General features: G+C 43.9%; 1 protein-coding gene across 5 annotated transcripts in view; it reads right to left on the bottom strand.

Annotated features, from left to right (window-relative positions):
* si:ch211-241e1.3 (laminin subunit alpha-3) overlaps positions 1 to 19,655 on the bottom strand; it is a 68,253-nt gene that overhangs the window by 12,760 nt on the left and 35,838 nt on the right. For all 5 annotated transcript variants that reach the window (XM_052087800.1, XM_052087801.1, XM_052087802.1 and 2 more), the window contains exons 28-56: positions 19,051 to 19,225; positions 18,848 to 18,974; positions 18,593 to 18,741; positions 18,340 to 18,455; positions 16,711 to 16,922; positions 16,401 to 16,605; positions 15,539 to 15,683; positions 13,578 to 13,718; positions 13,336 to 13,497; positions 12,686 to 12,787; positions 12,530 to 12,613; positions 12,163 to 12,393; positions 8,655 to 8,768; positions 7,568 to 7,686; positions 7,402 to 7,482; positions 6,778 to 6,878; positions 6,577 to 6,630; positions 6,357 to 6,508; positions 5,271 to 5,381; positions 5,074 to 5,185; positions 4,838 to 5,005; positions 4,322 to 4,518; positions 4,110 to 4,226; positions 3,313 to 3,467; positions 2,067 to 2,208; positions 1,292 to 1,391; positions 1,097 to 1,213; positions 838 to 1,008; positions 609 to 760 (exon numbers count right to left, since the gene is read on the bottom strand). In XM_052087800.1, coding sequence (XP_051943760.1) covers positions 609 to 760; positions 838 to 1,008; positions 1,097 to 1,213; positions 1,292 to 1,391; positions 2,067 to 2,208; positions 3,313 to 3,467; positions 4,110 to 4,226; positions 4,322 to 4,518; positions 4,838 to 5,005; positions 5,074 to 5,185; positions 5,271 to 5,381; positions 6,357 to 6,508; positions 6,577 to 6,630; positions 6,778 to 6,878; positions 7,402 to 7,482; positions 7,568 to 7,686; positions 8,655 to 8,768; positions 12,163 to 12,393; positions 12,530 to 12,613; positions 12,686 to 12,787; positions 13,336 to 13,497; positions 13,578 to 13,718; positions 15,539 to 15,683; positions 16,401 to 16,605; positions 16,711 to 16,922; positions 18,340 to 18,455; positions 18,593 to 18,741; positions 18,848 to 18,974; positions 19,051 to 19,225 — 4,012 coding nt within the window. The remainder of the gene's footprint in view (positions 1 to 608; positions 761 to 837; positions 1,009 to 1,096; positions 1,214 to 1,291; positions 1,392 to 2,066; positions 2,209 to 3,312; positions 3,468 to 4,109; positions 4,227 to 4,321; positions 4,519 to 4,837; positions 5,006 to 5,073; positions 5,186 to 5,270; positions 5,382 to 6,356; positions 6,509 to 6,576; positions 6,631 to 6,777; positions 6,879 to 7,401; positions 7,483 to 7,567; positions 7,687 to 8,654; positions 8,769 to 12,162; positions 12,394 to 12,529; positions 12,614 to 12,685; positions 12,788 to 13,335; positions 13,498 to 13,577; positions 13,719 to 15,538; positions 15,684 to 16,400; positions 16,606 to 16,710; positions 16,923 to 18,339; positions 18,456 to 18,592; positions 18,742 to 18,847; positions 18,975 to 19,050; positions 19,226 to 19,655) is intronic.

Here is a 19,655-nt window from a genome sequence, read left to right as displayed (position 1 = left end):
AACTGTTAGGAGAGGACTTGCAGTAGTGCATAAATAAGGGCATAGCCAGAGCTATTTTTGTCTGGGGTGGCCAGGGTGACGCAACAGTTCACTGGCTATGGCCACGGGGTGATCAATGCACGCTCATAACCTCTTCCGGGCCAGAGAAGCCATCGTTTATCATACGATCCACAGTCAGGGTTTCATGAATAAATTTATAAAATATTTACTCTCGATAATGTTATGTTATTTGTTGTCGCTTGGCTTTTGAGTACCATGTCATAGTCTATTCTTGTCTCATTCACTGATTTGCATTTACTAGCTAACTGCCAATCAGAGTGATCAGTTGTCACCGACTGCCTATAACCGCTTTGCTTACTCCTGGGTCCGCCGCTTACTAATAATGCAAAAAAAAAAAAGAAAACATCTTAATTCTTCATATTTTTAAAGGCCGCATTTTACATTGGTTTGTTGCTGCTGTATTATGTATGAAGGCGTTGGACAAGACTGACATATGTGTGCATTTAATTTCATGAAATCATGACTGTGGATGGTCTGATCAACAATAATAAGCGTGGCCACCACACAGGCCCACCACTGTGCATCTTTTACAAAGAGAGTAACGTCACCCTGTTGGCTGCATCGCGCGCTTGGTTGATGAGGTCTTTGAGTTTCTTGACGTTGTCCGTGATGTTTTTCAGAGGCATAAACTTCGAGGTTAAGGTGTCCATTTCCGAGATCTTGTTGCTCAAAGTCGGGATGGTTTTCAACAAGTTTTTCACTACAAACAGGGAGGATAGAAAAAATGCGGTTTTCTACAAATATGACAAGGACTATCGTCTTCATTCATCTTATCACCTGTTTGGTCCACATCGTCCAATAAGCCGCCGAGGTTGGAATTCCCGGGGGTGACGTTGATCTTTTCCATTTCCTTCCTGATGGCGTCCAACTTGTCCATGGTGTCACTGGCCGAGACATTAGCGGAAGCGGCCTTCCTCTTGGCGTCGTCGATCATGTTGACAATGTCATCTGACGGGGAGGAAAGCGAGCGAAACGGTGAGGGTTCCTGCTGACTCCGACGTCAGAACGGCTGCTTGCAACAGAAGTCGCACGCTACCTCTTTTAATGTCGTTCAGCTGCCTTTGCGCGTCCTGGAGGTCAGTCTCAAGGTCATTCTTTTTCCTCTCTGCATTCGTCAGGCGCCTCTTGATGTCAGGAATTTCGTTGGCAGCATCTGGGCAAATAGACAGAAGAAGAAGAAGTGGGTGTGTGCTTGTGTTATTGAGGGAAAGTGAAAAGAACGGATGCTTACCCGCCAGGATACTCTCTGCTTCTTCTGCATTCTGCACGAGTTCTGCACCGCTTTCATTCAGGTCTTTTGCCCTCTCAGCCAGCTTTTGTTTTTTTACATTCTACACAACATATTGCATGCAATGTATTTAATATTAGATTGTGATGAATTTGTGTATCGTTCATTTTTCGCATATTCAATTCACACTTGAAAAAAGTCACAGACTTATTTTATTTTAATCAACATTTTTTTTAATAGAAAAAAAATACTACTACTCATAATTTAATTTTAGGCTTAGATTAAAAATATCAAACTAATAGATTGGTCACAGGGTTGAGTTTAAGTTTTAGAACTGTGGCTATCAAGCTAACGAATCTTTCCAAACCCTCTTGACCAAACTTCACTTCGTCCTGTGTCTTGTCTTTCCATTTTGTGTTTTTGATCTGACCCATAAATTTAATTTCATTCATTTTCCGAACCGCTTGATCCTCACTAGGGTCGCGGGGGGTGCTGGAGCCCATCCCAGCTGTCTTTGGGCAGTAGGTGGGGGGGACACCCTGAACCGGTTGCCAGCCAATCGCAGGGCACACAGAAACGAACAGCCATTCGTACCCACACTCACACCTACGGACAATTTTTGAGCGCTCAATCAGCCTGGCATTCATGTCTTTGGAATGTGGGAGGGAACTGGAGGACATACATTTAATTGTGAAAATTGAAATTTAAAAAAAAGTGATTTTTGGTCACCATTTGAAAATTGGAAAAAACAAATTAAACAGATTATTCCACAACTTACGTTCAAGGCTTTGTCTGCGGCATCTTTTGCTTGGTTAGCGGCGGCCTCAGCAGCTTTAACGGCATCCGTGATGTTCTTATAGGCATCGATGGCATCATTGGCGTTACGTACTTCAGGGCGTTCGCTCGCAGCTTTCACAGCACTGCAAAGAGAAGAGCTCTAGTGCCTCGTAGTCAACTATAACCACGAACTTCCACTACACCCCTGTAACAGTAAGATTTGAATATAGCATGATTATCTCTGCCAAGGAGGCTCGGCTCTCATTGCCCCTTGTTGGTTTGTGATCGAGTTGGATAATGCAAGGGAATTAAAAACATTGTTTGCAGTGGGATGCATGGAACATGTTACATTTTAGTGCAGGTTTTCTCTTACATTAATACATTATGAAAAATGATTTATTTTTGTAGTAAATCAAATAAATTGCACACAAATAAATATAGTTAAAAAATCATTACCTAATAAAAAAAAATGGTTAAACACCATATCTAACATAGAATGAACCTCCAGCCCATGAATAGCAAAAATCTGCATTTTTATGGACGGCCATTGCAGAATCATTGAAATTTGTTTTGTTTTCTTTACTCCCCCATCCCCCAATTCCAAAAAAAACAGCGATGAATCACAAATAACAAATATCTGTGAAAAATTAGGGCTGTCGCCCTAGACATCCATCCCTTTTTTGATCCGCTTTATCCTCAAAAGGGTGTGCTGGAGCCGATCCTAGCCGTCTTCGGGCAGTAGAACTGGTTGCCAGCCAATCGCAGGGCACATAGAGATGAACAATCATCCTCACTCACGCTCACACCTTGGGACAATTTAGAGTGTTCAATCAACCTGCCATGCATGTTTTCGGAATGTGGGAGGAAACCGGAGTACCCGGAGAAAACCCATACAGGCACAGGGAGAACATGGAAACTCCACACAAGAAGGCCAGAATCAAACCCTGCACCTCTGTACTTTCAAGCCGATGCGCTAACCACTCAACCACGGGTCATGACCCCATTTTTTTAATTGCGGGGGGACCCCCCCCAACAAAAACGGATTTTTCTGATCTGTGGATGACGAACCACGATTCTGCAGTGATGCAGTTCACATTAAAAAAATTAATTTAAATGGATGATTATAAAGTATGCATAGTAAATGTGTGCTTTAAAATAGATTGAAAATAAATAATATGTTGTGCCTGAGCAAGTGCACACAACATAGAATACTGCGTGGTACTCATTGCACGTTGTCATGAACCTACTCCTCCAGTTCCTTCGACAGCTTCTTAAGATTCTGAGCGTGGTCCTCCGCATCCTGCACCACGCCCTCCTTGTTTGTAGCTCGAGAGAGCTCGTTGACCATCCTGGTCAAGTCGTTCTTGCCGCCATCCAGCTGAGCGGCCAACTTTTCGTACGCCTGCCGAGAGCAAAGGCAATTCGTGCGAATTATATTTGCAGCATTCCAGTGATCTCACCTCTGCAACAATGATGAGACGCAGTGATCCTTATCCGCAGGGTCTGCATGTTGGGACCCGACCGCTATCTCACTTACATCGCGTCATTTATCATAAGCGAGCAATAATATTACCAAATTCTTCATGTGTCTTTAGTCCTCAGGGTGTACTCAAGAGTTCAATGAGTTTCATATTCATGCATGCAGAGATTGCACAATCTCCGTTCGGGCAAAAATCCAACATCAGCAAAGTGTAGCTTTTTTTTCATCCCTTTCAATTAGGATGCTGTTTGAAAAGACTATCCTGTGGGGCGGGGTGAGTTGAGCGTGATTATTCCAATCAGGTCTTATTTGCCCTGTGGCATTATGCTGCCTCTCATAGGTCAGTCCTGGTACTACTACTAGGGGTACTCTGGTTTGGGGGAGGAGGCTCGCAATGGTCGATAGAGATTTCGTAACGGCTGTGTTGCACGTCTCAACAACGACACGCTACAAGAGCAATTAGAACACACATGACAGTTTTTTTCATCGCCTTCTTATGGGCGACTCTCAGAATTTAAAGGTCAGCGATGTGTATGCCGTCCACTTCATCGAGTTTCCACGTACCGTTTTGTTGTTGGAAAGCCCTTTGGCTAAATCTTCGATTCTCTTCAGCTCATTTGCCGCCAGGGTCATCTGGTCCTTGACGGTCTTCCGCTCCGTCTTTAAGTTGTTAATGCGATTCTGTTGGAAGGGAAAAAAATGGAAGAAAATGTTAAAAGGTCAAAACATTAGATACCCCTGTGAGAGCCGTCTGCACGTCAACTGCATTTGGTTACCAGCAGCTCCGGTACAGCCTGAGCGTTGAGGCCATTCTGGGCGTGAGCTTTCTTCACCAGGTCTGTGGCATCCTTCAAGGACTTGTCCAGCTCCTTCAGTTTGCCGTCATAGGTGTTCAGTTGCCCTTTCAACTTGGCAGCAGAGTCCTCGTTCTGGCCCAACTGCTTAGTTAGGTCGCTCTTGATGTAGTCCAGGACTGAAAGGACAGTAGAAAACAACCTAGCAGTTTAGACCATTTAACTATTAAGAAATTAATTAATCAAAGCACTTTGTGAGCCCCTTTTGTGAAAAGTTGCTTACATGTCAAATGTGCTAACCTATCGCACTTAGATATCTCATCAGATCAGATATAATTTCTTATGCTTTTGTAGGGTCTCTTTCTAATGTGTTTTCTTTGAGCTTTTTCGCTAAATCTCCAAGGTGAGAGCTATTCACTCATTGGTTGATACAAATGTGCAAGGAAGCCTTGGATGAGGTGTTTGTGTTCAAGGTGTGCATGTGACGTGGCGTCCTACGTTTCATGGCCTCGTCCCTTTCCTTGTCAGCAGCGGTCTTCTGTGGCGTGAAGTTCCTGTTCTCCATCTCCTTCACCATGCGCTGGGCCTCCTCCAGCATCTTGGCCGCGTTTTCACCAAGCGGCGTTCCCCCGCTGGAGCCCGCGTCCTTCAGTTGGTTAAGCAGAACTGGAAGAAGAAAGAAAAGAAATGATTGACAGATTGTTCACGTTAAAGGAATGTCTCACAAGCTGTACCTTGAATTTTCAGGAGCATGTTTCGAATCTGTAGGTCCAAATCCTGAGCCCTGTTGTGGGTTTTTTCAACTCCGAGAACTGCTTTGTCCGCATCCACAGCTGTCTTGTCAGCCTGAATGTGAATGTGATTCACACGTTTTTCCCCCCTCACACATTGCAGTAAACGAATGGATTTAATCAAAAGATTTGTTTATGACCTTGTCTTGAAGAGAAGTAATGTCCTCAGAAAGACTCAACATGTCGTCTTCCAGCTGCTTGAGCCTGGAACCTTGGCCATTGACAGAGATGCTGAATTTGTTCACCAGCATCTGAAAAAACAAACACAAAAATAGAAAGGCATATTTATTACACAAAAACATAAAATCCTGTATCAAAATAACATAATGAATGGGAAAAAAGAGCAATAAAGTAATGTGACTATTTAAAAAATAATAATTGGTTAAATTGGTTAAACTACACCAAATATGCAACTCTTGCCCTGCCTCACCCTTTGACATTTGGATTTTTGGCCTGTTTTACTGCCACTTCTACTCTCTCCTCCCCTCCAAATAACTAGTAACATTCATCCATCCATCCATTATCGGAAACACTTTAGCCTCACGAGGGTCGCGGGGGGTGCTGGGGCCTATCCCACCTGTCTACGGGCAGTATTCAGGGTACACCCTGAACTGATTGCCAGCCAATCTCAGGGCACACATAGACAAACAACCATTTGCACTCACAATCCCACCCAGGGACAATTTGCAGTGTTCCATTAACCTGCCATGCATTTTATTTTGGAGTGTGGGAGGAAAGCGGAGTACCCGGAGAAAACCCACGCAGGCACCGGAAAACATGCAAACTGCAAACAGTAAGGCCGGAGCTGGAATTGAACCCTGCACCTCTGCATTGTGAGGGCGACGTGTGAACCAGTCGACCACCGTGCTGCCATTAACCGAATATTTTCTGTGGCAAACACTCTCCTGTCAAGAAACACTGTCAAGAAAACGCGTTGCCAATTTTCGGAGCCTCAAAACCAAGTTAAGGCACAGTGTGGGACAAAATGAACTGCGATTGCTTATCAGTGATCCCGTCTGGAATGTTTGCATAGCACACCCATCCCATCATGTAGGTATGCGCTGCATATGTACATCAAATGAAGACAGGTGTGTACATTGCACTTGCGGCCACACATGAGGCATCGGGATGGATCAAATGCGTCTCGACTTGTCAAGCAGAATCCCGCAGCTTAAAAGTAAAATATCTCCACTGGAAAAACCAGGACTTTTTTTCCTCCCCATTACCTTGGTGTCCGATAGGGCTTGCTCCAGCTTCCTGAGCCTATCCTGGGAGGAGGCGCTGGCGGAGGCGTTGTCCAGCTGAACTTTGATATATACCAACTTGAACGCCAACTTCTCCAAGTCTTGGAGTAAAGTCTGGGCACAGTTGTCACACTCTGGAAATTAAAAAGAACTTTTAAAATAAGCATGACGGAAACCCAAAGACTCTTGAATGTTTATTTACCCGCGCATTGGTCATCTGTGTTTGTGTCTCCAGGCTCCAGCGTGCTCTTGCAAACTGTAGAGATTAAAAAATATCTGGATCAATAAACATTTATAGTACTCTTTCCCTTAAAATCCTTATTATTGATGCTTCGGGTCTAATAAAGTTTCCCATCAGTGAAAAATGTATAGCTGTGTTCTATTATTAGATGGACGAGGTAACCTCCGGTCCTGGGATCACAGGTGTTGCCAATTCCGTTACAATTACAAGGGCGACAGCTTCCCCCTGGAAACATCGGGTCACCATAGAAACCAGGAGCGCACCTGTAGGAAGTATAAATGAAGAAAGTGGAATCAGTATAAGAGTAGAAATTGACCACAGCGGAAAAATAAATGCTTGAAAAGACGTGTTTGAAATTTCCACAGTTTTGCAGATTTTCACCGATTGGTGCTGGGTCTAGATACAGGGGTGTCAAACTTATTTTAGTCGCGGGCCAATTTGGAATTACGTATTCCCTCGGAGGGCCGTTATGACAGTGAAACCACAAAATTATTACTCGTACACAACAAATTTAATAGATTACTAGGTTTGAAATCGGTCAAATCCATGAAAACAGTTTGTTCAATTATTGTTCAAGTGAGTGTAAACAGGTTAACAAAATGATTGCGAAATCTCAACGTTATTTATTACACATGACAATTTGACATTTCGGTACAGATTTTAACAAGTTGACGTACATTATTTGCTTTCGCGGGCCACATAAAATGACGTGGCTGGCCAGATCTGGCCCCCAGGCCTTGAGTTTGACACCTGTGGTCTTGAACCTTCCTCCCTTGCGATACTTACTTTTCGCATTTGTCTCCAATGTATCCTGTTCTACAAATGCACTGGAAGTCTCCGTAGATCTCTCTGCAAGCAACTGCAAAGCTAGAAATGTAACACGTGTGTTATGTCACGACAGAAGATCCGGTTCAGATTGCAGTTTCGTTTTTGTCCATTTTGCTTCACTCACTTGTTTGATGCAGTGCTTAGAGGACATGGGCACACCTGGCACATCCGCTGAGCCGCGTTACCATAGTAACCTTCTCGGCAGTATTCACATCTGTTTCCGGCTGTGTTGTACTGGCAATTCTGAGACAAACAAAGAGGACAACATTAGATTTGGCAAGGCCAACCTAAATGGACCATCAAGTCTTTTCTTCCCGACGAGCGAACACACACATGCCAAGGGGGGTTAAGAGGAACAACGACCCCCCCCCCCAACCCTCCCTTCGCCAAGGCTTTGAAGAGAATGATGTTGATTTGACCTGCGCTGTGCTGTAAGGGCGGCGCACATGCGGCAATGCAGGCCCGGTCTTGCATGATGATAACATAATGGTGTTGGTTGGGAAGTTTTAATGTGCACAGGCTCATCCTCCACTCGGGAAAAATGATGACAAGGAGACGCCATAGGAAATATTTGTGGTGAATTGAAAACCATAATAAATAAATGAGAGAGGCACGAGATAAGTGGCAACATGATTTTAAAACATATTCATTTTTGAGGTTTTATTGTTTCTACTTAATATACTACTACTATTATAATATATGTGTGGAATTATGCAGAAATGAAAAAACAATTTGCGTCAAACTCAAGTCGATGAAGGTGGCAAAGGAGCTTTTTTTTTTTTTTGCATTATCCAGGTGAGCCACGGCAGTTATTGGAAAACTCTTACGCCGCATCATCATACAAAAATATCAGGACTGAAATCATTATCATTTAAAAACATATAAATTCACTTTGAGTGAAATCTTTTTAGTTCAACACAAACCTTCAACCTGTGCCTATTCTGGTGAATAGTACACTATCGAGGAATGTGTGTGTGAGAATTTACAGTTTGCGTTCGTTCAACCTACTTTATAGAAACAATAGAGTTTAATTAGGGCAAAATATGTAATAAACAACTGGGCTTGAGGAATTTTGAGCGCTCTGGTACTATTTGTTAATTGCTTACGCTGCATCCATTAATATAAATCGTACCGCATGTGAACGTCTGAAATCGCTTGTGTTTGGAATATGAAACTCAAAGGAGCATTTGTATCCTGTGAGAGTGGCTCACCAGACACCTGCCGGTCCAGTCTTCGCACTCGTCTGCCAGACCGTTACAATTACAGCGCACACAGCGGCCTAGGTATGGCCCGCTGCCATCTCGAAAGAATCCAGGGGCGCATTTCTACAAAAAAAAGACAAAAAGAATGTGTTATTACAGTGAAGCCAACTTGAGACTTTGAACTCAGGCAATCTATTTTTTTATTATGGCCCATTTCCATCAGAAAATTATAAAACCTCTTGTTGGGCGACGCCTGCCAGTGCGCTGATCTTGAACTTGAGGAAACATTAACCAACATGAGCGCAGCCTTTGCGCTTTTCCCCGATAAAGAAACACACCGTAAGAGCCAGCATTTACCTCAACCTGATTCCTGGCTGAGTCGTCATTGACAGAAGGAAAGCGGACCACTTGTGACCCATCGAGCCCCTGTTCGTTTAGCCTTGGATACTCCAGCCACTGGTCCGCCTGGTGTCTTAATCTCCATCTGCCGTCATTTGCGCCGTGCCGGGGTCGAGACACCCCTCCCCGACTGGGCCTGTTGCCGGCCCAGCATAGCGCGATCAGAGATCCCCACAGGACAGTCCTGAGCAGAACCCCTCCGGCGTGCCGGTATAGGGCCATCGAGCTATCTGACATTCCTGATGTTTAGTCCGTGTGAAAGAACGCTCCACTTTCCCCTCCTTTGGCCTCTTAAACACACACGCTGACACACACTGACAATGAGGACACGCCCCATCTCCAACTGAGTAAGTGTACTGACTGTACAGAGATGCACAAGCTCACACATGCAGTTGCTAACGTGTGCACTCATTCCTTTTACGCCTATACACAAACACACACACATACACAACAGGTATAAACCAATTGAGTTTCAAAAAGGTCAATGACCCCTGTAGTAGTCCTTCATGTTCTTCACACTGCATGATACACGGTAAATTTCGCCGAGCACATTTTATTTGGTCGCAGTCTAACTACAGCAACATTTGAGTTTAAAATAATATATCAATGATTTTACACAGAAAAAAAATTTGGAGTGATATTCACTTGCTTTTTGTTGTTGTAAATTTTGCAATGAGAGTTTGAGTAAATTGTGTGTGCATACTATTAGTTTATTCAGCAAAAAAAGTCACCCCAGGGTCGAAGAATGATCCCCCAGCCTTCAAGTTGGGACACGGTCACGCAACCATGCTGCTCCGACTGTGAGTTAGTAAATTGCTGGTGGCACACTTGTCTGAATTGCGTGCGGGCAGCGTGGAATCAATTCCCGCTCAGTGATGGTGTGGACGTGGGTGTGAATGGTTGTTCGTCTCTATAGTGCCCTGCGATTGACTGGTGACTAATTCAAGGTATAAGATAAGATAAGATAAGATTTGTCCCACACTGGGGAAATTTACAGCCTACAGCAGCAAGAATATGGGGTGGAAAGAAGAAAGAAGAAAATACAAACAAACACCATTCAATTAAGTGCAATATAAATACAAAATTGATAAATCGCAGTGCTATTTACAATTGTTTTTCACATTTTATTTATATAGTATTATTATTATTATTATTATTGTTATTATTTTTATTCAGCAGCCTGACAGCAGTCGGTAGGAACGAGCGTCGTTATCTCTCCTTCTTGCAGCGCGGGTGTAACAGTCTGTGGCTGAAGGAGCTACCAAGTGCTGTCAGGGTGGGCTGGAGGGGGTGGGAGGGACTGTCCATCATAGCTTTTAGCTTAGTTAGCATCCTTCTGTTGCCCACCTCCTCCAGAGTGTCAAGGGAGCAAGGGAGTATAGTCCGCCTTCCGCCCGTACTCAGCTGGGATAAGCTCCAGTACCCCCCCGCGAACCTGTCCAGGATCAGCTGTGTTGAAAACGGATCAATGGATAATACAAAGTACAATTTACAATTTTAATTTGAGAAAAATTTACCCAAACACTCTCCTTGTAAAATTAACTTAACATTTCTGAGTGGAACCCCACCCCCCTTTTTTTCTCAAGTAAATATCACTCCAAATTGTTTTCAGTTGAATCTGAATCTGAATTACTTACTCTTAAATTTTACTCTGTTCAGAGTTGGACCAAATATAGTCTTTTAAGAGTAAAACGTAATTGACCGTGTAAAAATGGCATTTACCGCGTCCTGATTAATGCTCTCTTCTACAGCACTGCTAATCTTATTTCAATGCGACAAATCAGTTGTGTGTGTACGATACTCTGTGTGTGTGTGTTGTGTGTGTGTATTACAGTCATGTCAGACACCCTCAGACAGTCGAGTCATACCTGAATCACAGTGTGCAAACAAAAAAAAAACAAAAACACACACGTACTTTGGGGAGTGGCTGCTGGACACGCGCACATATACACACACTTGAATTGTCGAGGATTGAGTGCATACACGATCACGTTGATGAGTAACACTGAGGTCAGGGGAGGTTTTCCCCACCTGTAGACTCAACTTCCTCTCAATTGACCAAATTAAAACGTTTCTTCATGTACAATTTCCATCCATTCACCCATTTGCTGTACTGCTTCTCTTCGTTAGGCTAGCGGGTGAGTTGGAACTGGGCATGCCGCATTCGACTTTGGCAGGTCACAGAGACAAAGGAAGGGCGGAGCCTGGATTCAAACCCTGGACCTTTCCATTGTACAGCAGTCGTGCTAACCACTATCTACTGCGCTGCTCTTAACAAACAGGACCAGGAAACAAACGCTGAGCCCCACAGACAAGATGGAATGTATGTAAAAAAAAATGTAAATAGTAAAAATAAGGACTCTGCGCACCAAACACTCTTCTTCCCTTAACAAAGGAATGCCGGTACTGTCCCTATGATTTGTAGCCATGGCAGTGATCCGGGCTTTATCATGGCTAATATTATGTCTGCGTGATTGTGCACTTCATCCCGTCCTAGCCTGAGGCCACATACCTTTGGCCCGCGCGGTTATTTTCCAGCCGCACATTCCGCCCAAGTCTCCTCAGCTGATGACTTTGGCCCCCGTGGGCAAAAGGGTGCAATGTTTAGTTCGGGCGTGTCGGGACAACCTTAGCAGAACGAGGAGGAAGTCGCGCTCCTCCAAGATGACACAACGCTATTTCACTCAACACCTGAGAAGGTGATCCTCCCCGTTCTTTCTCGGTGGTGCGAAATGCAAGGCGTTTGGAAGCGAGGACAGCGATCATGCATTAAAACGCATTGGAGTGGAACTGCGAGAGATAAAAATGATCATGCGAAAAAGTCCAAGGGAAAAAAAACCCCAAAGAAGTTCAGCCATTATCTAACTTTGCCGATCTCTGAACATGAGGCATTTTCTCGGCCACCACTTACGTCAACAGATGAAGATACACAAAATTCTGCAGTCTTGAGGGACACAAATACGAACCAGCAATCAGGGCAAATTTGAGCATTTTCCACCTCCAATGATGTAAATACATAAAATGGCTTGACATGAATCCGCTGCAATTCTATTTTCTCTTCGCATCCTCACGAAATAAAGACGACTTGCCTCTTGCTGTGTCAATAGATTTCCCTCACCTGGCAGGAGTCTCCGGCGAATTGAGAAGGGCAGGCGCAGACCTCCACAGTGTTCCCAGGACCCCCGGTGCCCATATCGGTGGCTTCCTCCAAGCCCACCTGGCCCAGACTAAGTCTCTGGCTTTGCGTAAAGTACAAAGCTCGGATCCTCAGACGCGTCAGGCCCGCAAGGACAGTCATCAGTGCTTCTCGGGACACGGGTCTGTTGGTACCAGCGTGGCGCCAGTTTCCCTGCGGAAAACAGAACATGGGTGGGTGGAAAATAAAAACAAAAAAAGCAGGCGGACAAAAGTATCGGGACAACGTTGAACCACGAAACAGGATCCACATTTGGTTTAAAAACTAAATATTCGGCTGTTTTGTTTACCTCCACAAACTGGACTCTGCCTTGATAAAGTCGATCTGGCAACTGGACTTGTTGGGCAAAATGAACCAGCGTCATGTCTTTACCCTAGAGTGGAAGCATGGAAATGTTTGTTTACTCTGTCATTAAAACAACAACGTTGAATGAAACTTCACATACAGTCAGTAGGACATCGGGGGTCCTATCTATCAGAATCATTCCTTCACTGGGAATACCAAAGGATTTGGCCTGGTAGGTGAGGAAACCACCATAAGATGATACCTAAGAGGACAAAAAATAACCCAACAACAATAATAAAAACAATTACATATACAGTACTACATTAATTATGTATATGGGAATAACTGCTCACTCGTTCATTGAAAGTCCAGCATAGAGTAATTTAATTGAATAATTCTTCCTTTTTTCAATGTATTTGAATTATGCTTCTTTAGTCACAGTTTTATTTTCGGATTGTTTAAAAAAAATAATAATAATTGTGTTATGCTGTCTTGAGAAATTAAGAAATAAATCAAGCATTAAACCTTCCACACTGGCCAAAAAACTTTAATTGAGAGCAATTCCAGATGTTGTTAAAAGCTGGAATTTGTTACTATAGATGTGAGTCACCCTCTTCTAGAATGAAATGAACGAATGAAAAAAAAAATCAACAACAAAAATTAAATGAAATAAAATAATTAAAAAAACATTTTTTTAGGGTGTGCTCATGTAAAACTGTTGGAATAAAATGAACTTTGAAAATAAATCACTTGTGCTTGCTGCAGTGATCTTGGTTTAAAATGGCGAGAACAGAACAGATTCAGACTCACCCGATCTCCCTGGTATGAGGCCGGCGCCACCCAGTGTAAAGCTTGAATGGAAAGAGGAAGCTCCTGGACATCCGCCACCACCGTGTTACTGGCCACGTTCAACACGGACGCAACCTCTCGGTGATCGAAGCTTTCCAACTTCCACCCCAGCATGTCCACAAACTAACGGCAGAAAACACAGAGGCGTGAGCTAGCCTGTGTTCTCAACACGTGGAATGCGGCGTCAAGACATGGCCACCGACCTTGCCCCGGCGTTTTTGGGAGCTTTGACACTTGTCGGTGGCTCCGAAGCAGAAGCAGCCCGTGCATCCGTTGGTGTTGGACGGGTCAAAGTAGAAGGAGCCGTCCCGACATGTGTCACACCTGATGCCGGCTACGTTTTTCTAAAGACATATGGTGGTTCACAGAGAGAGTAAACCAAAGAATGTCAGTGACAATTTGGAGAAAAGTGGGTTCAAGATCGACCAGCTTAACCGGCAGCTGAGGAGAAGTCATGATGTCATTTACACTTCAAAAACTAGAAGCCATTCATTGACGAATGTGATTGCACTTTAGTTCACATATTTAAATGTTCAGATATTAAGATTTGAATGAGGCAAAATAACATGCTTTTTCTCTCAAATATATTGTTAGAATCATTTGTTTCAGATGGACTGTAATTATTTTCCGTATAAAAATTTATTCAAAAAGTCTTTTTTTAAACTTGAGTCTTGAAAAAGAGGGGGTTGTCTTATAATCAGGGCCGTCTTATATCCGGGCCAATACGGTATGTACTTAGGCTCAATAAAGGTTGAGAATCACTGTTCAGCAACAAATCAAATATGGTTTAAAAAACCCAACAACAACAACACCAGGATCATTTCCAATGCCTGTACTGGTATCACCGTGTAATCAAGACAAAACAAGGACAGATTTCAGCACCCATCAATACGTTCGCTCATATTTTAATCATCAGAAGTACAAAAATAACAATACCCGGTCCGCTCATTTTCACCTTCGCAATATAAACCGCCTCCGTCCCTCACTCACTCCGCACACCACCGCTATCCTTGTTCACAGTCTCGTCACTTCCCGTATTGACTACTGCAACTCACTCCTCTTCGGTGTCCATCAAAAATTCCTCCATAAACTTCAACTTGTTCAGAATTCAGCAGCCCGGATCATCACGAGAACCCCCCTCCTTCCATCATATCACCCACATCCCCCAACAGCTCCACTGGCTTCCTGTCAAACTTAGAATCAACTTCAAAATACTTCTCTATACATTCAAAGCCATCCATAACCTTGCGTTATTACCCATTACCCCCTATCTGTCAGATCTTCTTCAAATCTCCATTCCCTCTCGCTCACTCAGGTCCTCATCCTCCCTCCACCTTTTTCTACCCTCTGCCCGTCTCAGTACAATGGGGTGCAGTGCCTTCAGTCGCTCTTCCCCCAAACTCTGGAACTCACTTCCTCCCAACATTCGTAATATTGACTCTCTTTCCTTATTCAAAACCCAGCTCAAAAGCCACCTATTCAGACTTGCCTACCCGCCTTAAATCTTTCTTTCTTTATTTATTATTTTATCTGGGTTTTACTATTGGTCTTGGCTGTACAGTGTCCTTGAGTGTTGTGAAAGGCGCTTACAAATGTGATGTATTATTATTAAAAACAGTATATGTCATCCAAGAGTTTAATCGGAGGAATGAACACATTAGTATTACTCATTATTTATTTCACTGGATATTCAATGGTAACTCCGTAAGACACATGTGTCAAAGTGAAGGCCCAGGGGCCAGGTCTGGCCCGCCACATCTTTTTATGTGGTCCGTGTAAGCAATTCAAGCATGTCAACTTCCATGATGCTTGCCAAAGTCTGGACCAAAATTTCAAATTTTCATATATCATGTCATAATCACAATGTTTAAACAATCCATTATTCTTGACTTCCGATGTCAAAACTAGTTATGCATCTATTTGTTGCTCGCTGTGTATGTACAGCAATATGTGGAGGTGTGAACATTTATATGAATTCACAAAATTCACAGTCATAATGGCCCTCCAAGGGAAACCGTAACTACAATGTGGCCTGGCAAAAATGAGTTTGACACTCCTGCCGTAAGAAACAAAGTGTTTTTGTGCATGAGACGCGGTAAAGTCATGAGACAGGCACACAAAAGCAAAGACGAGGAAGTGGAAACATTTGGCGCAGTTGGCGTACCTTGCAAAGACACCTCCCCGTGTCGGGGTGACACACGTCGGGCGTGACTCCGCCCTGCTCGCAGTCACAAGGGACGCAGTCGGGAAAGTGGTAATAACCTGCAGCGCATCGATCACACTGGCGCCCAACAATCCTGGGTTTGCAACTGCATTCCATTGTGCGCACGCGCGCGCACACACACAAACACACACACGCACACACAAACACAAGTGAAAAAACACAACTGATATTATTTTAGGGGCTAAAACAGTAAGAAGATAGGATAACCTTTATTTGTCCCACACTGGGGAAATTTGCAACTTTTATTCTAAATTTAAATTTTTTAATTAAATTATTTAAATGAAATAACTTAATTTGAAATGAATTTACATTTATATTAAATTTGCAATAATTTAAGGTGGAATGACTTAAACATAAATTATTGCCATCCATGGCAACAATGTTAGTCAGCACAACAAAGCAAACAAGTTGTTTGCTCCGAAACAATTTGCTGAATTGGTTTTACTTGAATAATTAAGTTGGGGGACAATACAAGTTCTGAAAACTCTTTTTCTTTGTGGTGAAATGTTGGGAAGCCAGTTTGCACATCAGCAAAACTTGAAGTATTCTGTTAAAACGTGTAATTTTACTGACATTTGTTGCCTTGAAATTTTGAACCTCGGGCAAAGAGGTTTCAACATTTCTCACATCTGGGCTCAGACAACAATATCATATTACCAGCTAAATGTTAGTTGTTTTTTTTTTATGACACCAGATATGAACCATGTAATTAAAAAAGACAAAATACAAACTATCCAATAATAATTGCCACATGGAATATAATAATAGTGTGTCACCCAGTGCAGCATCAGTTTGCGTTCACCTGCACTGCCCGGTGACGCGGTGGCAGCCATGTCCGGCGTTGACTCGCAGGCCATCCCTGGAGCAATTGCAGCCCTCGCAGCCCAGCAGTGGATGATAACTGAATGTCTGGTTCTGACACACGTCGCAGACCGGTCTGACAGTCTGAGGTGGGCACAAGCAACGGCCCGTTACCTCGTCGCACAGGCGGCGGCCGCACTCGCACGCTGCGGAGGAAGACAAGTACGCCACTTACACTTGAATAACTCTTTGAGTTTGATCTCAATAAAAGCCAGTGGATGTCGAGTATGCCCAGTTTGAGTTTCACTCACGTCTGCAGTAAGGGAAGCCATAGTAGCCCGTGGCACACTTTGTACACCGCTGACCGATGACGTGAGGCCTGCAGGGACATTGTCCTCCATTTGGGTCACACGCAGATCCAATAGACCCAGACTGGTCACAATTGCAAGGCAGAGCTCCGTCGTTGTAAAACGCCACCAGAGAGCGGGCGGAGTCTCTGCAGAATTCAGAAGATGTTCTGGGGCTGTGGAAAAATGAAAGCAAGACTTTTATATGACCTGTGAAGCAGTTTATGTTAAGTGTACATTAATGACAAATGGGATCGTCATTTAGATCATGCTAGAACGGCTTCAGCTCACGTGTAACCATAATGAGGACTTGCGGTGCAAAACATGGATGGATTTATATTCGAAACACAATTTTCATCTGTTGGAATACATTTTCTGTCCTAAGTGTTCGACTGTGTGGCCCCGCCCTCTGTTGTTTTCGGTTACCTTTCCCTTCATACAGTGTGGGCTGGCCGTCTCCTCAATCATTGCACCGGTCTCACCTACGCACCTGCCAGTCTTCACTTTTTTAGCCACAATTACCCCTACAGCATAAAGGCCTGTCTGAACAGCCACCCCTTGCCAGTTTGGCAGCCATCTTCCCTGACGTACTCGCTGCTGCCTAGCTGTTACGCTCAACGTTCCTGTACATCTTGGTTTGTTTTTTTCTGACTGCCTTTGGTTCCTGCCTCCTTGATCTGTCCCTCTTCTTGACAATAAACCAGTACCAGAGTTCATTGTGTCTGCCTGTGGGTCATGAGCTCATCTTAAACTAAGCCTAACGTCATCGTTCTTTTTTTTCCATCCATCCATTTTCTGATCCACTTATCCTCACAAGGGTCACGGGGCATGCTGGAGCCAATCCCAGTAGGCGGGGGGACACCCTGAACCGGTTGCCAACCAATCGCAGGGCACACGCAGACGAACAAACATCCGCGCTCACACTCACACCTAAGGACAATGTGACAGTGTTCCTTAAACCTGCCATGCATGTTTTTGGAATGTGGGAGGAAATCGGAGTACCCGGAGAAAACCCACGCAGGCCCGGGAGAACATGCAAACTCCACACAGGAAGGCTCGAACTGGAATCGAACTTGCCACCGCTGCACTATGAGGCAGACGCGCTAAACAGTCACCCGCCGAGCCGTCCCTGTCTCTTAATATGATCATTGCACAAAATGTCCTCAACTTTTCATGGGACTATTATGTGAAAAAAAACCTTAAGATCTGGGCAACAAAACAAGATTTAGATCAAGATGTGTACATATGTACAAGTTCGGGTTGGATAAAAATCTGCTTTTCTGACGTGCCTACAGCATGGGTGCCCAAACCCGCTCTTTGAGAATCCCGATCTAGCATGTTTCGGATGTCGCCATCCTCCAATACACCTGATTCACATGAGGATCAGGGTTGGACACCCGTTGCTGACAGTATAGGCTTGTTGTTATGGCGCACTTCACTTTTGAGAAGTAACCGAATGTCCTAACCAAAAAATTAAAAACATTTTTAAAAAAAAGTGTGCAGTGAGCTCTATGCGAGAAGAATTCAGGATAGCAAAGAAAGTTTCACACCCTTCCAAGGGCCATGTCAAGTCGATTTGAAATGAACACCTACTCAATAAAGACGCTTTCTCCTCGGCACTGTTGGATAAAAAGTGCTGACTGATCCAGAGGCTTCTCGCTCAAGACGTCTGGGGTGTAACGACTCTCAGGCACCAGCAGTATACGATCCTGTACAGCGGAGTGAAAGGAAAAAAGAACATTCCATAAAAAGAGAGAAATACAGGAAGCAAGAAACTTCAAAAAGAAATTATTATAAATAATGATAACAAGCGCTTGAAAAAAAAGTGGATGAATAAACCACTGACCAGAAGGAGAGTCTTGCGAGAAGGAACAATCACAGAGATGCTTGGCAGCTGCCAAGATTGCTGGCTAAAGTTGAGGACGGTGAGGCCGTCGAAGACCATCACGTCTCTGCAGCCTGACACCGATGGGCAGAACGAGGCATTTATGGAACCTGCAACAAAACCACAGCCTACATTTCAGGAAATGACGAGAAAAGGCTATTGTTGGAAATCAATGTTATTTTCCCAAACAAACATTTCAGTGGCAGCTAAACGTACCCTTCCACATGTAGCCGGCATCCACTCGGACTTCCACAGGAAAGGAAACGTGCTCCGGCTGGCGATAATGCACAATAAGCACGTATCTGCCAGGGAGGGGCACCTTGGGGGTGAAACTTATCTCCGTCTTAAGGGATGTCAAGAAAATGCTTTTAAACATGACAGATGTGAGACAAAGGAACAAGGTGGCATTCTCTTGATACCTGAGGGTATTTGAGTAGGACCTTGTCACCGTGAGGGGATACGTCGGACTGTCGTCTCTGCCGCCGGTCTGTATTGCCTTCTTGTTGGTGGGCAGCGTTCAGCTTCCCGTCGCGGGCCGCGTGCAAAACCCAGCCCGGCGAAGGCTTGTCCAAGTGGCTCAGAACACAGTGCTGACTACGACCATAAAAAAGAAAAAAAAGAAAAGAAAAATTAGTCAGCGTCTCGCTAAATAGAGTGACGTAAATGTTTTGATTGAGATTTTTCTCATGTAAAACGGCTGCCTTGGCTCAGTAAAGGGCGGGAATGCTGGTCTCTATGTCCCTAATCAAGTAGCCGCCGCGTACTGTTGCAAGATTCTTGCAAAAACAATGGCCAAAAGCAGTAATCATGTGCCCAAAATGGCCTTTTTCAAGTCGTTCCAAGTACGTAACCATTTGGATATGCAGCTGTTGGAGCTGCCCAAAAAATATTTGGCTCTACAAGTACAACCATAATAACAAACACGAAAATACAGAATATAGAGGGGCTAAATATTTATCAAAAACCAGACAGGTTTAATTCCTGAAGTTGTAATATTACAAGAAATAAAAAGAATAAAAGCAAT

This window comes from Hippocampus zosterae, chromosome 15 (assembly GCF_025434085.1).
Source record: "Hippocampus zosterae strain Florida chromosome 15, ASM2543408v3, whole genome shotgun sequence".
NCBI lineage: Eukaryota > Metazoa > Chordata > Actinopteri > Syngnathiformes > Syngnathidae > Hippocampus > Hippocampus zosterae.
The sequence above is the reverse complement of the archived record's forward strand: the minus strand, read 5'-3'. Positions and strand labels throughout refer to the sequence as shown.